Source organism: Rutilus rutilus (assembly GCF_951802725.1).
Source record: "Rutilus rutilus genome assembly, chromosome: 11".
Taxonomy (NCBI): Eukaryota; Metazoa; Chordata; class Actinopteri; order Cypriniformes; family Leuciscidae; genus Rutilus; species Rutilus rutilus.
In genome coordinates this window covers 40,355,958-40,376,760 of record NC_140216.1, presented here as the reverse complement: position 1 = coordinate 40,376,760, position 20,803 = coordinate 40,355,958, and the positions used below count along the sequence as shown (strand labels likewise).

Below are 20,803 nucleotides of genomic sequence, written 5' to 3'. Positions count from 1 at the left end.
AAAGGCAGACTAACAGGTCTTTGAGGGTCAGAATTCTAGCTGATAGACAGGTGTTCAAATACTTATTTGCAGCTGTATCATACAAATAAATAGTTAAAAACCATATATTGTGATTTCTGGATTTTTTTTTTTTTTAGATTATGTCTCTCACAGTGGACATGCACCTACGATGACAATTTCAGACCCCTCCATGATTTCCAAGTGGGAGAACTTGCAAAATAGCAGGGTGTTCAAATACTTATTTTCCTCACTGTACATGAAAAGCCATGTGCTTACAACAAACATGACAAAAACACAAGCACATGGCCATTAAAATAAATCACCAGCCATGTGCTCACACAAAATGAGACATGAACACGCAGCTAATGAGAACACTCATATGCCACGTGTTCACACAAAACATAACAACATGAAAGCACACAGCTAGTGATAAACACAAGCTGCGTGCTATACAGCACAAGACAAAACATGGCATGAAAGCACACGGCCGATGTAAACACAAACCGTATGCTACACAGGACACAACAACATACGTGGACAGAAGAGTGTACGGTCCGAGCAAACTCGAAACCGTACGCTCATGTGACAAGACGGAGCACACGAGAATGAGCAAAGGCTTATCCTGGATGCATGGATGTCTGAATCCCGACACAGAACCGAAACCAAACTAGACCGACGTGCCGGGATCCAAACATCACGCTCCGCACATGTAACAAGTCACGTAGACAAATGAGTGCACTGCTCAAGCACGCTCGAAACCGCACGCTCAGACAAAGACGGGACAAAAACAGGAGTGTCAGAGCTCTGTCACAAAACCAAGAAATGATCTAGACAGAAGTGACAGAACCCTGACAAAATCATAAGCATCTGAATTTTCATACTCACAATCTATAGGTCAGAAGACTTCTTCATGGTCTGTTCAGTTTTTTAGAAATCAAAGACTTTTGGTAGGCGAGCTTAGTTTCAATTAAATATATTTTTATTATTTACAGGTTAACTAGTATACAAAAAGGCCTACTTGTAAAAGGACAATTGCATATTTTCCACAACAATAGTTATAAGTGTAACGGATGCCAGCTAGTAGTTGCTGTGCGAGTAAACCTCACTCCTCTGATCTCAGTAGGCGCTCTAGCGACAGACGCTAGGGGCTGCAGTCTTTAGCCTCCTTGTTAGAGCGCCTGACTCTCATGCCGGAGACCCGAGACCCGCACAGAGCGGGGTGTGAAGGGCCCGGGTGAGAGGGGTTACATAAGCATGATTGGATGATGTGAAGAGTTAACAACTGCTTTCATATACAAATCTATTGAAGAGAAAGGAGAAATTCATATATATCTTATTTATATCAGTGTTTTCTGAACTGAGAGACTGAAGAGTGTCATTGTTCTCTACAGGTTGAGGGATTGTGGTGTTACAGATGAAGGTTATGTTGCTCTGACTTCAGCTCTGACATCAAACCCCTCACACCTGAGACAACTGGATCTGTCAAGGAATAAAGCTGGAAATTCAGGAGTCAAGCAGCTTTCTGATATACTGCAGGATCCTCATTGTAAACTGGAGATACTGTGGTAAGATTTTATAAAAGTCTCAACGTTGTCTCTCTACTGTGGTGAATAAGATTGTTTCCCCATGTATTTAAGCCCTGTGTTTTGCCTTGTTCATCATCCGTTGTAAGTTGTATTTAGAGTATGTGTGTTCCTTCCTGCCTGCCTCTGTTAAGCATTGTATTATTGTAATAAAACGTTTGAATTGGAGCTCTGTGCCTCTTCGCCTTTTTCTGCATGCACCACACCCTGACAAATGGGAATGTTGATTTTATTTTCATTACATTCTCTCCAATGTGCCTGACGTTATTTTACAATATTAATGACAGATTAAACATGACTTGATGATGTAAAGATGTGACAACCGGGTTCATATACAGATATGTTGATTTTTTGGGGGGTACTTGAATAAAAAAATAATAATGTTCGGTTACACATTATTTTAAGGTGTCATTGTTACAGTGTAGTTATATATTTAAGTACTGAGTTATATTAAACAACTACATGCACTTACTATAGGGTTAGAGTAGGATTATGATTTGGTTGAGGGTTAGTTGCATGTAATTATGCATAATTTACTGTTATTACTATGGTAAGTTTATGTAACATATGTAACAAGGACACTGTTAAATAGTGTTATCGAATATTCTTGCAATTTTTATCAAATGGAAATTAACCCGCTCAAACAGTTTGTAGAAGCGGGTCTGAACCTTAGACTGGACCTGTTAATGGTGCCGTAGATTAAGTCTCTGATTGTGAAGTTCTGCTTATCTGAGCTGTAGATCCTGAACTGAGAGACTGAAGAGTGTCATTGTTCTCTACAGGTTGTGTGATTGTGGTGTTACAGATGAAGGTTGTGCTGCTCTAACTTCAACTCTGAGATCAAACCCCTCACACCTGAGAAAACTGGATCTGTCATGGAATAAAGTAGGAGATTCAGGAGTCAAGCAGCTTTCTGATCTACTGAAGGATCCTCACTGTAAACTGGAGAAACTGTGGTAAGATTGTATAAAATGTCCCAATATAGTCCTCTATTTTAATGGTAAATAATGATTGCCATTTAAAAAAAAAAAAAAAAAAAAACTGAAATTACTAATGGGAATGTTGCTTTTACTTTTATTTTCATTAGATTTTTTCCAATGTGTCTGACATCAGTTTACAATATTAATGATAGATTAAACATGACTGGATGATGTAAAGATGTGACAGCTGTGTTAATATACAGATATGTTGATGATTTTTGGGTACTTGCCTAAAAAATTTATATTCTTGCAATTTTTATCAAATGGAAACTAACCAGTTAACTCAAGCAGTTTGTAGAAGCGGGTCTCTGAACTGAGAGACTGAAGAGTGTCATTGTTCTCTACAGGTTGAAGTATTGTGGTGTTACAGATGAAGGTTGTGCTGCTCTGACTTCAGCTCTGAGATCAAACCCCTCACACCTGAGAGAACTGAATCTGTCATGGAATAATCTAAGCGACTCAGATGTGAAGCTGCTCTCTGATCTGAAGGAGGATCCTCATTATAAACTGGAGACGCTTGAGTGAGTAGTGATGATTAAAACTGTTCATATTTTAATTGAAAGTTATTTTTGTTTCTTCTTAGTTTACTTTCCTTGTGATGGTGAATTACACACTATAAACATGTTTAATAAGAGTTTGATTCATTTATTTATTTTTATAATAGTTTATAGCAACAATTAAATATCTTCAAGTTTCATTTTATTTCAAACAATTTAATATTTTGCTTTTATCGTTGTCTTTCTATTCCTAAATGATGTATTTTGAGAGAATTTCAATTGCAATAAAATATAATGGTAAATATTTATCACTAGTTTCTTTATCATAAATAAAACTGACCCAGTGACAGAAAGAGGACCTTCATACATGATTATAAATAAGGGTCAAGGGTCATCATTCATGGTGACTTAGAAACAAAAGCAAAATCTGAATGTTTAAAAACAGCTTTAACTATCGTGTATCACAGTATTATATTATGATCTCTCACTTAATCATCTAAGTAGTTTCTTTTAGTTGTTCTAAAGTTGACAATGCAATAATGTCTCACACATTTGATTGTCTGTGTTTTAGTTACAGGTTAAGATGTTAGTCTCTGACCTTCTCTGGATCAGCTGATGGAGAATAAAGAGCCACTACAGACACAATCACATTCAACAGAATCAACAGACACAAACCCACAGTGATCATCACACACACCTTCATCCAAGTCAAACAAGGAAACCTTCAACGAGATGGAACTGGATAAATATTCTGAATGTTCAGATCCAATCTGACCTCTGACCTGTAATGCCTGAATCATAATCATACACTGTTTGTTCGTTGGTCAGAGGATAACTCAGCGACTGAGTCTGGTTTCTGCCAAGGTTTTCTTCTCCATTCTGTCTCTGATGGAGTTTGAGTTCCTGCCACTGTCACCTCTGGCTTGCTTAGTTGGAGACACTTAATATTCAACAATATTATTGATCTGCATTGACACCATTATATGAGAACTGAACTGAGCTGGACGATGACATCACGGTTTTCTCCAGAGCGGCTGTATAGATAAATGAACTAAAGTACTAACTTTTTTACAACAGAAATGAATCAACACTGAACTTACTTAAGCTGGACTATGAGACTATTTTCTTCTAGATCTGCTGTACAGCCGAAACAAACTTTGTTGCATTATTTTCCTGTAATCACAGTAAATCTGCTTTGAAAACATCTGTATTGTAAAAAGCGCTATATAAATAAAGGTGACTTGACTTTTGTTTCTACAGAAGTGACATTTATACTGCAAACGCTCTACTACATCTCCATGTATAATATTTATTTAATGACTTAATTTGAGTAATTCAGCCCACAGAACATATTCAAATGCCTTTGATTATAGTTACATTCACATTCATCATCTATCGTCTTTTATTTCTTTTCTATTTAAAAGCAATGATAAATCGCCACTTTTAAATGTTTAATGAAAATCTATTTTTTAAATTTGAATTCATAATCTATGGACACCTTTCACTAATAAAATGGTTAATCATGTTTTCGTTTTCATTTAGAATTAGAGAATATACATTCTGTCTTTAATCTATTGCCAACTCTACTTTAACCCTCAGACGGTCTTCGTTTCGGAGTCACATCCTGGGCCTTCCCGGTCAGAAGTGACCGGAGGCCTAAAAATGAAACTTCCTCCATCCCAGTAAAACCAATGCAATTTATTTTTGTTCTATAATATTTATTCTTTTTAATTTTGTATTTTGAGATAATTTTATTGAATTTATTAATATTTATGCAATATTTATGGTCTATTTTTGCCATTGAAAATAACTAAAAGATTTATATAAATATATGTATATATATATTTTTTAATTATACAGTATTTTAGTTTAATATAGAGTCTAGGCCAGGGGTGCCCAATCCTGCTCCTGGCGATCGACTGTCCTGCACAGTTCATCTCCAACCCTAATCAAACACACCTGAAGCAACCAATTAAGGTCTTCAGAGCACGTCAGGATCACTTGAAAATTAAAGGCAGGTGTGTTTGATTAGGGTTGGAGATGAACTGTGCAGGACAGTCGATCGCCAGGAGCAGGATTGGGCACCCCTGGTCTAGGCCTTCAAAAAAAAAATGTTTGAAGCAGGTGAGAGTATGGAGAGAAAGCGTAGAAGCATGGTGTAACCACTAGATGGCATCTACAGTTCTCTATGGAGAGGCATGTGAATTCCCCAGCTGTTTATGGACACATTTACTTTTTTTTGTACAGAATTTGTAACAAAAAATGCAATTCATTCAATTATAACACTTTTTGTAAAATAATATTAATTTTTTTTATTTATTTTTATTTATTTTTTTCAATTTCCCATTCATTTTCTATGGGGGTCATTTTTGACCGAAGACCACAAGTGTGACTATTTTTTTTACAACCACTTAGCATGCTCGAATCATGACCTCAATTTTTTTGTGTGTGCACATACCTAATGCCAAACAAGTCACCAAGTTTCGTAACATTCCAATGAAGCTGTGATTTTTAAAAATTCAAAACAGATTTTTTGTAATCAAAATTTATTGGTGTTTATGTGTATAAAAGTGTGTGTATGTGTGTGTGTGTGGGTGGGTGTGTCTTTTTTGTACTCTTGATGTTGTAGAGTGTCACCCCTTTACAGCGGTGTACTTTTTTTTAGGATTGAGGCCGATTTGTAGATTGTACACACAAAATTTCGGATAAATTTTTTTTTTTGGTCAATTTCCCATTCATTTCCTATGGGTCGGTCATTTTTGACCGAAGACCAAAATCGTCACTATTTTTTTTACGACCACTTAGCATGCTCGGATCATGACCTCAATTTTTTTTTGTATTCACATACCTAATGCCATAAAAGTCACCAAGTTTCATAACATTCCGATGAAGCTGTGATTTTTAGAAATTCAAAACAGAAAATATTTCGGTCAGAAATGACCGAGGACCGTCTGAGGGTTAAATCTTCTATATGAATGATTAACTGTATTCTATTATAAGTCGATTTAGCAGTCAGAGATGAAACTCACAGCTGTGTGTCCATGAGGAGTGACCATTCTGGACAAACCAGTGAAATCAACTGATCTGAGGTACATCATTAATGTCTGGATGGAAAAAATCTTTCTATGTGAGTTTTATCCGTCAAATTAATTATTTTAATGCTTGTCTCAATTCTATTATCTCTGTTCTATTCTATTACTCATACCAACAACTTTTATTTGTGGTAATCTATTATTGTAGTATTTTGTTCATGACTCTCCCCACCATCGATGGAAATTTCCACCTTTCCGTTGTAACACTTCAGATTAAAGACAAAATGAAACACAAAAACTAAGTGGGAACCACATCCAATTATATTTGCCAAACAACAGTTCAAAACAAATGCATACCAATTTTTTTTTAAATGAAAAATACAACCACACCAGAAATCAACAATAGGCCTACGCTACAATCACCAAACAACAGCTCCAAAGAGTCCTTCACTATCAACTTAGTCCATAAAATGTCCACACAGAAACACAAACTGATAATATGGGAATATATATAATGTGGGTGTAATGAATATAAGGAACTTGTAATCCAAAGATCAATCAGTGCACAGTCTGTACAAAAAAAATTCAGTTCAAAGTCAGTTCAGTTGCAACCACAGTCTCGTCGTAGCGAATAACTCAGACAAAAATAGTTGAAAAAGTTGAACAAAAGGGGGAAAAAATATAATTCACAAGGGTGATCCAAACTGTTGTGTATCACATTCTAAGAATTGCATGTTTTGTCCTTTCAACACTCCGTACTGGTTCCCTGTTGTATTGCTCATGCGCAGAACAATGGAGTGTGTGTGTCACCTGTATAGTGAACGAGTCAGTAAAAGCTGCCATGTGAAAATGCTCGTGTCAGTGTCATCACTCAAGCAGTGCACGCTCATCGTTTAACGATGTAACAAAACTGGCGATGAGGATAAACACTCTCTTCTCTCTCCGCGATACTTGTAAAAGTACGTGCTATTCAGATGACATCGGCTCGTTAACCGCGGCGCCGTCCGTCATCGGAAGCTAACAGACAAAACGCATGTGCCTCAGTGCAAAGCTCATAGCGTGGGGAAAATTGCGCAATCAGAAAAAGAAAACGATAGCTGCACATCACGAAGACAACGCAAAACGGCACGGGAGGGAAAAGAGACAGCTACAAAAGAAGAGTGAGTGGTAAAGTACACTGACAAACAGACCAAAATGGTGGGTCTTGTGGGGCAAATCAGACCATATGACGAAACTGTCGAGCAGTGAAGCTCGTATACAGAGCGGTTTGATTATTTTGTCAAAGCTAAGGGGATAAAAGATGAGGTTCTAGTACCAACTTTTCTCAGTGTAATGGGCAGTAAGACATAATCTACTGCGTAGCCTGGTCCAGCCTAATAAGCCTGGTAATAGCTCATTCAAGGACATTGTAACAATGCTCCAGGAACATTATGCACCAAAACTCCTCATCATCACTGAAAGATTCCGCTTTCATAAACGCAATCAGTTAGAGGGAGAATCGGTCGCACAATTTGTTGCTGTACTGAAGAGTCTGTCAGAACACTGTGAGTTCGGCACAACACTGAGTGACTATACGAGACAGATTCGTGTGCGGATTGCGTAGTGAGACCATTCAAAAGCAACTCCTATGCGAAAGTAATCTAACTCTAGAGTGAGCTATGGAAATCAGTGTATCCATGGAAATGGCTGCAAAAGATGCACAAGAGTTAAGCACATCCAGTCAAGTCCACAAAGTGTACAGTGAAAGAATGAAACATGATGGTAAGAAAGCATGTCACTGCTGTGGAAAGAGTGGTAATCTGGCACAGGAATGCTGGTTCAAAGACAAAGACGGCAGAAACTGTGAAAAAAAGGGCATATTGAGCATGTATGCCAAAACAAAAAGCAAAATGAGAAAGTAAATCCAGCTAAACCTGTGGAGTTTAAGAAAAGCTATGTCAGAAAATTCAAAAAGACAAACATAAATCAGGTGGAATATACAGGGAAACAACAAGAGGATGAATCTGATGAAAAGGAATATTCAAATGTAATGTCTGTGTTCTACAAATTCTGATGGCTACTGGGTGACGCCACTGCTAGATGGAAAGGCTGTTCCCATGCAAGTGGACACAGGAGCCGCTGTATCGCTCATGGCGAAGTCAACTTACCAAGAGAAGTGTCCATACCTCTGTCTCAAGGAAGCGAAGCTGACCTTGAAAACATGCACAGGTGAGCTTGTTCCTCTTTCGGGAGTCGTGGATGTGACTGTAGAGCTAAACAAACAGAAGATAAACTTACCACTGTATATTGTAAAAGGCAGTAGCCACACAGCTCTAATGGGCTGATCATGGCTAGAGAAAATAAAGCTAAAGTGGCAGGAAGTACATTTAGTGGCGAAAGAGTCTACCAGCCTACAGCACATCCTGAGGAAGCATGCAGAGGTGTTTGGAGATGAATTGGGAAACATGAAAGACATCACTGTAAAGCTGGCCATTAAGGCTGATAATAATCCTAAGTGCTTAAAAGCTTGCCCCGTTCCTTACGCGACAAAGCCTAAGGTAGAAACTGAACTAGACCGTCTGGAGGAAACTGGCACACTGAAGAAAAGGAGTGTAAGCGAGTGGGCCACACCAATTGTTCCCGTATTGAAGACGGATGGATCAGTCAGAATTTGTGGCGATTTCAAGGTTACTGTCAATCCAGTTTTAACTGTAGAACAATACTCCTTGCCACTAATTGAAGATCTTTTTGCTGGATTAGCAGGCGGACAGAAATTCAGCAAGATAGACTTATGTCAAGCTTACCTCCAAATGCAGGTCAGTCCTGCTTCCCAAGAGCTGCTGACCATCGTGACACACAAGGGCCTGTACAGATATCAGAGGCTTCCTTTCGGCATAACTTCGGCTCCAGCGTTGTTCCAGCGTGCCATGGACCAGATTCTGAGCGGATTGAATGGAGTACAATGTTATTTCCATGATCTGTTATTCACAGGAAAAGATGATGAGGATCATCTCGGGAACCTGAATGCAACACTACAAAGACTAAAAGAGTATGGCCTTCGGGTGAAGAAAGACAAATGTGACTTCTTCCAGCCCACCATCGAGTATCTAGGACACGTAATTGACAGCGCTGGTATTCACAAAGCACCATCAAAGTTAAAAGCTATTGTGGATGCGCCATCTCCAAATAACGTAAGCCAGCTGCGAACATTCCTAGGATTGTTAACATACTATGCAAAGTTCATGCCAAACCTTTCCAGTAGACTTCGTCCACTACATGAACTGTTAAACAAGTCCAAACAATGGAAATGGTCTGACAAATGTGAGAAGGCATTCAGGGATGTGAAATGCACATTAACACAATCGGAGGTCCTCACACATTACAACCCTGCACTAACGATACAGTTGGCATGTGATGCTTCACCGTACGGTGTTGGTGCGATACTTTCACATGTAATGCCATCCGGTGAAGAAAGGATAATCACCTTTGCATCAAGGACTCTGAACTCAGCAGAGAGTAATTACGCTCAAATTGAGCGAGAAGCTTTAGCAATCGTATTTGGTGTAAAGAAATTTCACCAGTACCTGTTTGGACGCAGATTTACCCTGCTCACAGACCACAGACCACTTACCTCTATCTTTGGTCCCCAAACTGGCATTCCCTCTCTGGCAGCGAATCGCATGCAGCGTTGGGCTCTGTTGCTGTCGGCTTATCAATAGGACATCAAATACAGGAGGTCTGAGCAGCATTGCAACGCAGATGGACTGTCCAGGCTGCCTCTGCCAGACACAAAACCAGAATGCCCTCAAGTCGACATCTTTTACTTCAAAGAAGTGCAAAGTGCTCCTGTAACTGCTGCCCAAGTGAAAAGATTCACGAGAACTGACCCAGTTTTGTCAGAAGTTCTGGCCTTGATATCTCATGGAGGAAGAAGAAAGACTGAAGACAAATTCAAACCTTATCTGATTCGACGGAATGAGTTGACAGTTCAGTCTGGTTGCTTACTTTGGGGTTATCCTGTCATTATACCCCCGCCCCTGAGGAGCCTTTTGCTGAAAGAACTTCACGCTGGTCATTTGGGAATAGTGAGGATGAAAGAGATGGCACGCAGCTACTTCTGGTGGCCTGGCTTAGATTCATAAATTGAAGAGGAAGCAAATGGTTGTTCAGAGTGCCAGAGTGTAAGGAACATGCCACAGACAGCCCCTTTACATCCATGGGATTTTCCAGAGGTGCCATGGCAAAGAATACATATAGACTTCGCAGGACCACTGGAGAACCACATGTTTCTAGTGATTGTGGACGCTCACAGCAAATGGCCTGAGGTTGCAGTCATGCATAACACATCCTCTGAGAAAACCATTGAGGAGCTTAGAACTGTTTTCAGTCAGTTTGGGAATACCACAACAGCTTGTAAGTGATAATGGCCCCCAGCTGGTGTCTGAAGAGTTCCAGTCCTTTCTGAGCGTAAATGGAATTCAGCACATCAGGTCTGCTCCTTATTCGTTCAGACCTTGAAGAAGGCTTTAAAGACATCTCAGGGTAAGGGCTCCCTAAACCAAAGACTGAACACATTTCTATTGTCTTATAGAAACACACCTCATGCAGCCACAAAAGTCTCCCCAGCTATAGCATTGCTGAAACGACAATTACGCAGCAGACTGGATCTTCTGAGACCAACAGGAACCAAACAGGTTGTATTGTCACAACAGCGAATGCAAGTGGAGAGGCGATCCAAAGCAAAGTTCAGGAGTTTAAACAGAGGTGACAGCGTACTTGCTCGTAATTATGGAAAAGGAGCAAAATGGGTATCCGCAACCGTTCTTGCACAAACCGGCCCCGTTTCGTACATCGTTGAAACAAAGGAAAATCTGACATGGAGGAGACATGTTGACCAGTTGTTGTCCTCGACAATCTCCAGTGATGATCCATGTGATTTGGAGACACAACAACAACACACATCTCACATCAACTCTGGTCGGGATATGGTACCAGAAATCTTACCCACATCATTTTCAAGTGAACCTTGGGTAAGCGTTTCCTCTGAGAATACATCTTCTCCAGTGACTGTTACAGACACTCTACTAGAAACACCACCTGGGCCTGTTCTTCATCGTTATCCGACTAGAGTGCGAAAACTACCACAGATATTAGACCTCTAGTTTAGTGGCTAACCCATGATGTTGGGGCAGAATAATCCCCAAGATTCAGCCAGGGAAATGAGGCAGTCTACCCTCTTTCCCTAGTGTTAAAACGGTTTTATAAAGTGTTTATAAAAAAATTAAAAAATGATGTTCCTAAACTAAAGACAACCGTATGTATGATGTCATAAGCATTTATTTTGTTGAGGTTGACGTTAAAAGTAAAAGTGGAGGAGTATGTTGTGTATTGCATTCTAAGAGTTGTATGTTTTGTCCTTACGACACTCCATACTGGTTCCCTGTTGTATTGCTCATGCGCAGAAAAACGGAGTGTGTGTGTCACCTGTATAGTGAACGAGTCAGTAAAAGCTGCCATGTGAAAATGCTCGTGTCAGTGTCATCACTCAAGCCGTGCACGCTCATCGTTTAACGATGTAACACAAACGAAGAAGAGTTGATGCTGGTGTAAAGTCTGTGGTGAATGCATAGATTTCGGGTAGCACACCAAACAAACACATTTGATGAAATATATGGCCTACAATGACTCATTTCACATAAAGATGCAACACAGTTGCGCCTGCTTCCATTTATTTGTGATTACAAGAATGAATAAAACAACTATATTCTACGATCTTTGTTCTTGTTCAGATGCTCAGGGCACTGTTTAGTGTAAGAAATATTTGGGTGATCTCACTCTAGTTAGTGATGTTTGTATTGATGTGTCACAGGTCTGTGAGTCGAAGCATGCATGGAGATTGGCATCGTACATATCATGGAATGAAGAAAAATTTACAAAATATCATGTTTACGTCACATTTCAGAGCATTTCTATTCATTTTCCATGAAATTATGCAATTATTGCGATGTGAGGAGGTTTGAGCGATCTCTTCATCTCACTATAATGTGTTCCCTTTAAGAGTAAACTCGCATTGCGTTGATGATGCTTTGGGAATGCCACCGCGTGATCGCGTCTGAAGCACGCATGTCAAATATTCTGATTTTGTTTTATGCTTTAAGTTCAATATTTTGTGAAGTGAATGTTGTATTTCGATAAATACTTAAGAATACCCTCCTGTTCTGTCATTATTTTGTGCCAATAGGTTTTGCTTAGTCTTATGTAACTTTATTACTCCGAGTTTGATTAACTTAAACCATTTAAGGCAATCGGTTTCCTCAAACCATTTAAGCAAGATATAGTTGTTAAGACTTAGTTAGCTTTGTTACCCGAATTCAAACTGAATGAATAAAATTAACCTTAAATATTTAAGTTGAGTTTACTCTAAAGATTGACTAAACCAACTGTTACAAACCTCTTACGTCGAGGGAGAATAAGGAATACAACATCAAAACACTGAACGCGTAGTGGAAAACAATCTCACACAAACCAGTCAAATTTAGGTAAAGTGATCATTTATTACAGTGAGATACGAGATGAAAAGAGGAATACCCCAAGATACTTACTTACATAATGTACAACTTACATAAAAATCTTAACCAAGGAAAAGGTTCACAATAGAACAAGGAAAAGAGAAAAGAACTAGACCGTGCCAAATCAAAGAAAGAAACAAAACAAACCAATCTTACTATATATAAACAAAAACAATTTTGGTAACACTTTATAATAATGGTCCGTCAATAATAAGTAACTATGCAGGAAGTAATGAAGGACTAATGAGTAGTTCTACATTAACACTTCAACTACTACTATTAACTAATAAAGAAACAAGCTTAACTAATCAGTAAGTAATATAAAATTTAGGAGATTATTCCTTATTAGGTAATCAATAATAACTTAATGAGATTAGCTTCATTAATAACTATTAACTAACTGACAAATTATAAAGAACATAACTGACAAATTATAAAGAACATTATCGTGTGTCTGAGACGTTCAGTCATCATTTTTACTATGAAAATATTCATAAAATACATCACTATTTATCAAGTGTTACCTAGTCACTATACAGGAACTTCTAGTGATCTGGACCATTATTTTAAAGTGAAAAACATGTTTTTCACTTTAAAATAATGGTCCAGATCACAAGAAGTCCTTGAAGAGGGACTAGGTAACACTTGAGTAAGTAGTGATGAATTTTGACCACGTTGAAGGTAAAAAAAAAAAAATTGCTAACGTCTCAGACACGATAATGTTGTGATTAGTAATTAATTAGTAATTCTTTATAAGTTGTCATAATTACTTATTAGTTCTTAATGATGCCAATCTCATTCAGTAATTATTGATTACCTAATAAGGAACTATCTTAGTCCTAAATTCGATATTACTTACTGATTAGTTAATATTGTTTCCATATTAGTTAATAGTAGTAGCTGAGGTGTTAATGTAGAACTACTCATTAGTCCTTCATTACTTCCTGCATAGTTACTTATTAATGACGGACCATTATTATAAAGTGTTACCACAATTTCTAATCTAACTAAAATCAACATTCACCAAAAAAAACTAAATTAAAACAAAAGAAAAGATCTTCAGCATCGAAGACGCCCTAAATAAACTACTCTTCCCAAACAGGGAACTTCAGAACATTCTGATGAAACATAAGACTGCAAATCGACTCATCATACATGTGGGGAAGAATGATATTCATAAAGAGCAGTCAGAACTCCTTAAGAAGGATTTCAATGAACTTTTTGAAACACTTAAAAGACTTTCAAACATTCAAACATTCATCAGTGGACCTCTCCCAGCAAGAGGAACAAACAGGTTTTCACGGTTGCTTGGGCTAAATACATAGCTGCAAAAAAACTGCAATATAAAAGGAGTAAACTTCATTGACAATTTCAATCTTTTCTGGAGTCAGAGACAACTTTTTCATTGGGATGAAAAATTTCACAATCTTTGTTTCACAGATTCTGAGCAGAACCAGAAAATATGAACATATCACACCAGTCCTCAGGTCTTTCCACTGGCTCCCAGTTAGATTTAGGATTGATTTTAAAGTATTATTACTGGTATATAAATCATTCAATGGCCTAGGACCTCAATACATTGCAGATATGCTCACTGAATATAAACCCAACAGATCACTCAGATCACTAGGATCATATCAGCTAGAAATACCAAGGGTTCAATCTAAGCATGGTGAGTCCGCTTTTAGCTATTATGCCAGCCGCAGCTGGAACCAGCTTCCAGAGGAGATCAGATGTGCTCCTACTGTAGTCACTTTCAAATCCAGACTCAAAACACTTCTGTTTAGCTATGCATTTACTGAATGAGCACTGTGCCACTGTTCGTCCGACTGTTTGTACTGTATTTTATTTTATTTTTCTAAACTGTTTTAATTATTCTTATTTCTTTTATTTTTTTTAATTTCTTCTATGTAAAGCACTTTGAATTGCCATTGTGTATGAAATGTGCTATATAAATAAACTTGCCTTGCCTTGCCTTGCCCTACTCTTACTACAAACCAGAAAATACAAAGAATCTCACGTCGCTAAACTAGTGTTTATACACAATTGACAAATCAGTGTGGCACATGTATATCACGTGATGTAACGAACTGCTCCGAGACACGAAGGTTGAGGATCCAAATGCAGTGTTTTAATGAAAGGATAATCCATAGTGATGTGACGTTCAGCACCGAGGCTTCGAAGCTTGTATCAAAAAAAAAAAAAAAAACATCACACATTGAAGCACTGAATCGGAGCTTGATTTGTTTTGCTATAACCACGTGATCTGTGACGTCCGAAGCTTCGTTTCCACACACAGTCAAGTGACTGCTTCATATTCATATTCAAAAATAGTGCGAACCCTGAGCAGGTTTCGAGTGTCATGCCCTTCGGTAGAAGTAAATAAAAAAAGAAATAGACTTAGCCCTCACACTGTTTAAGTCCTGTTCCTTAATAAAAAAAAACTTTAATTTATTAAATTACCCACAAAATAAGATGTCAGCTCCCCAGTTCACAAGCACTTCACCATTCAACACAATTCTCTTTTATTTTGATTATATATGCCTACATGAGCCTTGCCTATGAACTCATAGGATTAGGACTGAGGCTAAAGTTAATGTGAATAAGGCTGCTTTTCTAGATCAAAGCAGATTCATAAGAACTGTTTCTGTACAAGTGAATTAGTCCCAATTATTAGTATTTTTTCATAAATTAATTCATACAGTAGTTTGTTCATACATTGTATAAGAACTACATCAACACTAACACATGAATTATGATAATTTATTGTATTGCTTTGTGGTTTACAAAGCACAAAGTGATTTTGGGGAGGAGGGGGGGAGGTCTGCTGGGACAGATAGGCAGCTTTTCCACCTTTTGACCACAAGATGTCGTTAGTGTGCAACGTGTTGAAAAGCTTTGAGTAATGAACCATTTTACGATACATTCGAGGGGGAAAGCCCCAGTGCTTCACAAAGCTTCATTTCACCATCACTACCAGAGGGTGAGACAGGAACGGGAAAACCAGGAACATGGAAAACAGTGGAAATGCTCAGGAATGCAGTGTTACACGCACAAGACTTCGCCGGGAATGAATGTGAAAACCAGGCTATAATAGGGCGAGTTAAACAATGAGACACAGGTGGATGCAATCAGGGATGATGAGTCCAGGCAGAGAGTTATGGGAAATGTAGTTTGTGAGGGAATGACAATAGTCTGTTGTGGAGTGCCCTCCGGTGGCTCTCAAGGGCACTCCAGCTGGTGACCGTTACAAGTCTCATCTGTTCTTTTCTCTTCCCTGTTTAATAACAGGTCTATCAACTAGAACAGAAAAATGACATTCTTATCATTCTGTAAGTTACACACACACGTGTGTGTGATGATCACTGTGGGTTTGTGTCTGTTGATTCTGTTGAATGTGATTGTCTCTACCATTGCCACTACGGCTCTTTATTCACCATCAGCTGATCCAGAGAAGGTCAGGCTAACATCTAGAACCTGTAAGTAAAACACAGACAGTCAAATGTGTGCGACATTATTGCATTATCATACTCTATTTACTAAGTTCTCAAAGAATGAAGGGGAAAAATTAGAGAAACAACAACCCCAGACATATGATAACATTGGATGTAACATCAACACGAAAATATAAGTGAATTTAACTCAATGTATATGAGTTTACAGTACTCTTAAATGGTTAAAAAAAAAATTAAAATGGTTTAAGGCAATCAGTTTCCTCAAATGGTTTGAGTTACCGTAACTTATCGGGTTTTACAGTGCTGCACCTTTTTGGCTTTTAACAACATCTGTGATGAAAGGAAAGATTCTCAAAACTTTTAAAGCAGGAAAGGTTATTTATTAAGTTACACATTTAAATATACAGACAATAGAATGGAACAACTGCATACTTTATAGTAAATATTAAATCAATTTAATTTAACTTACTGCTTAATTGCATATTCCTTCAATTCACAAACAGTGCAAAAATTACCATATCTGCCCTCATAAGACATAACTGCTCACATTCACACATATCTGATAATCAGCAACTTCACAGTCACGGTGAGGTAATAAAAAAGACTTATCCTAAACACGTTATAATTCATTTGGCATAACAATACGACTGTAAAGTCCACCAGACATTGTGCTGCTTCAAAATTTTTACGATAAATAGCACAAAAAGTAACAAAACTACAATTTTACCAAATTCCATTTCAAAATACATAATTAAAAAATATTAATGTATCCAAAAATGGTTATTGCATTTATAAAGTAACCAGTTCCTTTAAAAATGTATAGTGTTTTTTTTTTTCTCAGTACACATTGTTTTAATCAGGTACTCAAAAATGTGTTGTTTGCAGGATATGCAGCGACACAATGGCGCCCTCTTCTGTGCAGAGCCATTGTGCAAAAATCATTCTTTAAAAATGTTCTTTTATTAAAAGATTATAAATAGTCAAAAGCTTATTGTTAAGAAAAAAAGCTTTTATGCTTTTTAAAATGAGCTCAAAATTTTATTTTATTAAATCAAGTGATGTGACAAGGCAAGAATGCTAAACAACATGTATAACAATGTTGGCTGAGAGGGCAAAATGTTATTTTCCTTTTCACCCCATCTTCTATCTAGGAGAGCATTAATGCACGGACGGCCACGAGCTGAAGCCCAGGGGGTAATACTAGCTGCTCAAAAATAATATTTTTAAAAGCAGCTAGTATACCTATTATGCTTTTTTACTTTTTCAACTTTCTTTAGTGTGTAATGTTGCTGTTTGAGTAAACAGATCTGCAAGGTTACAAAGCTCCACTACAAAGGGAGATATTTTATGTAACAGAATCCACTTTTCAAGAACTACAACAAATGGCTCGTTTGGACTACAGCATGTTTTTTTCCGGATCTTATGAAGTCATAATGTTCCTTATTTAAATAATCCCCACCCAAACAAGTTGGCGAGGCCTGGTTGAGCTGCATTAGAGAAGATGAAGTATTATTGTTGTTTTTTACACCCCGGAAAACGTTTGTCCAAAGGCTTACAAACTTAGAGAGGTTACATTTATTTCCAATATGCTTCAGGTGGAAGTGGGGAAGCTGGGAAGAGAGCACATTTATTTATCTTTGAACTCAATGTTTAACGATTTTGTGAAGCTCTCAATGCCTCTTATTTTACTTACTATGTTCTTGTTTTGTCATCATTTATGTAGTCCAATCCGTCCTTTGATTCTGTACTAGATTCTGGAGAAGAGATTAAAAAAGGTTAGTCATTCAGTTTAGCATCAATCGTCGTTCAAATCATGATGTAACTTCACCTGTTTAAATGCTTTAAACATTATATTTCTGCTCATCCACTGATCTTCTCTCACCTGTGACTGTCACCATGATCAATATTTCTCCTTCAGAGTCCAGAACCTCATATGTTCCAGTGTCAGTGACTGTAAAATTATTAATAATCAGGTTTCTGTCTCTAATAGTCATTCGATCTCTCCTGACCCCGTGGCTTCTGCTCCAATCCTCCTTTCGCCCTGTGCTTCTTTTGGCCCAGTGCACAACTTTATCAGCGTTGATCAACAGAACATCCAACTTCAGCTCCTCACCTTTCTTTACAGAGATCTCATCTGAGGAGAAACAGAGACATTAATCATTATTATAAATGTGTCAATCGGTCAAGGCCATACGCATACATTAATATTTAGGATTGGGGACCGAATGTAATAATTTAAAAATCCACCACTGTGAAGCATATATTGGATTAACTAATCTGAATATTAGTGTCCCATTCAGCGTGTCTGCTGGTTACAGGCCTGTGTGCAATACTAACACAATTATTAAAGGAAAACCAGAAAGCACATGCTGATGGATTGATCAGTTTTGACTTTACCATGAATGCAGAGTTGATACTCCAGGGTTTGTCGCTCCAGCTCTGTCTGATCATTAGTGTAATGGACTCTCAGAAAGTATTTCCCAGCGTCACTGAATCTCAGATCCTTGATGATCATGTTACATGATCCTTCTTTAAATACTCGTCCATTTTCACTCTTACTCACACATTTTTCATTCTGACAAGAAATGATGCTTTTTAACCTGCTTAAATCAATATAAACAATGTCTCTGTCCTCAGATTCACACGACAGGGTGACGTTGCCTCCCTTTTTTCCTGACACAAGAATAGTGGCGGTTCCTGCAAATACAGACAGTAATATTTATTAAATAAAGTATCAATACTAATACTGTGTATATATATATATATATATATATATATATATATATATATATATACTGTATATATATATATATATATTACATGGCTTGGTTGAATTCTAATGTAGAATGTGGTGTGTTATTTCTTGATATCAGACCGCTGCTAAGTATAAACGGTGTGTTTATGGTGTGCCATGATAAACAGAGCGTTGCTATGGACGCAGGATTCTAATCATAGAGACGGAACGGACTATTTTCTTCAGCGGAAGCAGTACAATTGTTTTTAAATCAATAAACTCCTATTAAATCAATATTTTGTGTCAAATTATTGATTTATTTGGTAGGTAGCCATGTAATAAGCAGGATAATGTAGAGCGAGGCGGTTGTTAGCGAATACAACCCCGACAGGCTGATTCAAGCTCCGCTTTGCGTTGGGGTCCTGATCAGCCTGTCGGGGTAGTATTCGCTATAACAACCGCCTCGCTCTACATTATCCCTTACATATACATACACAGTAGTCAATATTTGAAATGGATCAAAAAAGTTAATCAAAGTTGTCCTAAGACAAGAACAGGTATTGTTTAAAATTCATGTATTAACTTTAATAACTTTAATGAAAGGTTTTGATCCACTTCAAATGTTGACTACTGTACATACACTGCATATATGAATGAAAGTATTAATGAGCCAACAATAGTAGCTGTGCCACATTTTAACACTTCAAATGTTGATGACAATAGCATAAAGCTGTGTTAGATGTGTCAGCGCAGATGTAGTGAATTCCTGAACAAATAACTGAACTCAGCAGAGAAACAATCAACTAGAATAACTTTACCTGACAGTGAATGATCAATCAAAAATAGTTAAAATGTATTAACAGAAACGACTGAATACTGACCGCTGTAATTGCAAAGGCACATCAGCAGCAGAAGATTGAAGAGTTTAAACCTGATGAGAAAACAGAAGAGCTGTGACGTCACAGATTCATAAAGATAAGATAAGATGCTTTCCTGAGATTAAAAATCACTTTCACTTTCATTTCTTCTAAATATTTAACATGAGGATGTTACATGATAAAAATGCCCAATGAAAAACATCAAACTATAATTCTCAGAAAAAAAGGTACAAAAGCTGTCAGATGTGCGGTACAATAATTAATAGAGGGTAAATAAGGTAGAAAGGATACACTGCACTGACAGCTTTTGTACCGTTTGTCCTGAGAGTGTGACTTGATTCTCCTGTAATACTCAAAACTATCTTTCAAAACTAAAGTCCCAAAACACAAACAACAATAATGGTCATAATCACAGTAATGGATATATTCTGCATTAAGATGTTGATGGATTTTCTTATTAGCACCATTAGCAGGTTTAGTTTTCCACAAAAAAGAAACAACTGTTCATTTAATAACATATAAACACACAAGCTGAATTTATATTTTAAAAAGAAACATGAAAACTTACATTGTAAATATTTAGCAGGAGTGTTCTGGGTGTCTTCATAAGCCACAGCAGGTTTAGTGAGATGTGGCATTAGTAAGATGTGGCATTTCAGTAAAAACAAAACTAAAGAATGGCACACAGGTGGTTGTCCAGACACTAGTTTGGTGCCTCCCACTAATGATTAATACATCATTGGTTATTATTGTTCTCTACTGGTTATAAGCAGATTGAGCAGAAGATTAACAAAATATTGCATGGTATTCAGTGACTGGTCATTTTGAATTAATTGCATATGAACTGAATATTTAACTGGATATTAAATCTGACTTTTGTTTTGAAGGAATGTCTGTTTCCATTGACAGCTCTATGATCATGTGACATGATGATGTAGTGAAATCTGATCTCTGATCAGTTGTTAGAGCCGCACGGGTCACGTGACTGATGCAAAAACAAAACCCAGCAGAGGTTTCATTCTTCATTCAGCTTCTGTATTCAGAGTTTAAAGCATGTCAACATTTAAATTTAATCATTTGACCACAATGCAGAGAC

General features: G+C 37.5%; 2 protein-coding genes across 3 annotated transcripts in view; one reads left to right on the top strand and one right to left on the bottom strand.

Moving 5' to 3' along the window:
* LOC311300278 (NACHT, LRR and PYD domains-containing protein 12-like) overlaps positions 1-4,585 on the top strand; it is a 156,343-nt gene extending 151,758 nt beyond the window's left edge. Inside the window, exons 15-18 of the mRNA XM_084424466.1 lie at positions 1,392-1,565; positions 2,366-2,539; positions 2,911-3,084; positions 3,632-4,585. Coding sequence (XP_084280592.1) covers positions 1,392-1,565; positions 2,366-2,539; positions 2,911-3,084; positions 3,632-3,650 — 541 coding nt within the window. The 3' untranslated portion in view covers positions 3,651-4,585. The remainder of the gene's footprint in view (positions 1-1,391; positions 1,566-2,365; positions 2,540-2,910; positions 3,085-3,631) is intronic.
* A 10,797-nt stretch (positions 4,586-15,382) lies between these two features.
* LOC311300334 (uncharacterized protein) lies at positions 15,383-20,334 on the bottom strand. 2 transcript variants are annotated; one of them, XM_084424576.1, is made up of 6 exons: positions 20,276-20,334; positions 19,711-19,760; positions 18,493-18,792; positions 17,978-18,229; positions 17,789-17,849; positions 15,383-16,117 (listed from the first exon to the last, which is right to left on the bottom strand). In XM_084424576.1, coding segments are annotated over exons 1-6 (666 nt in total). In that variant the 5' UTR covers positions 20,278-20,334; the 3' UTR covers positions 15,383-16,116. The 2 variants fall into 2 exon arrangements, with proteins under 2 accessions (XP_084280702.1, XP_084280701.1); XM_084424575.1 differs by lacking the exon at positions 15,383-16,117 and adding an exon at positions 16,135-17,705.
* Positions 20,335-20,803: the final 469 nt, after the last annotated feature.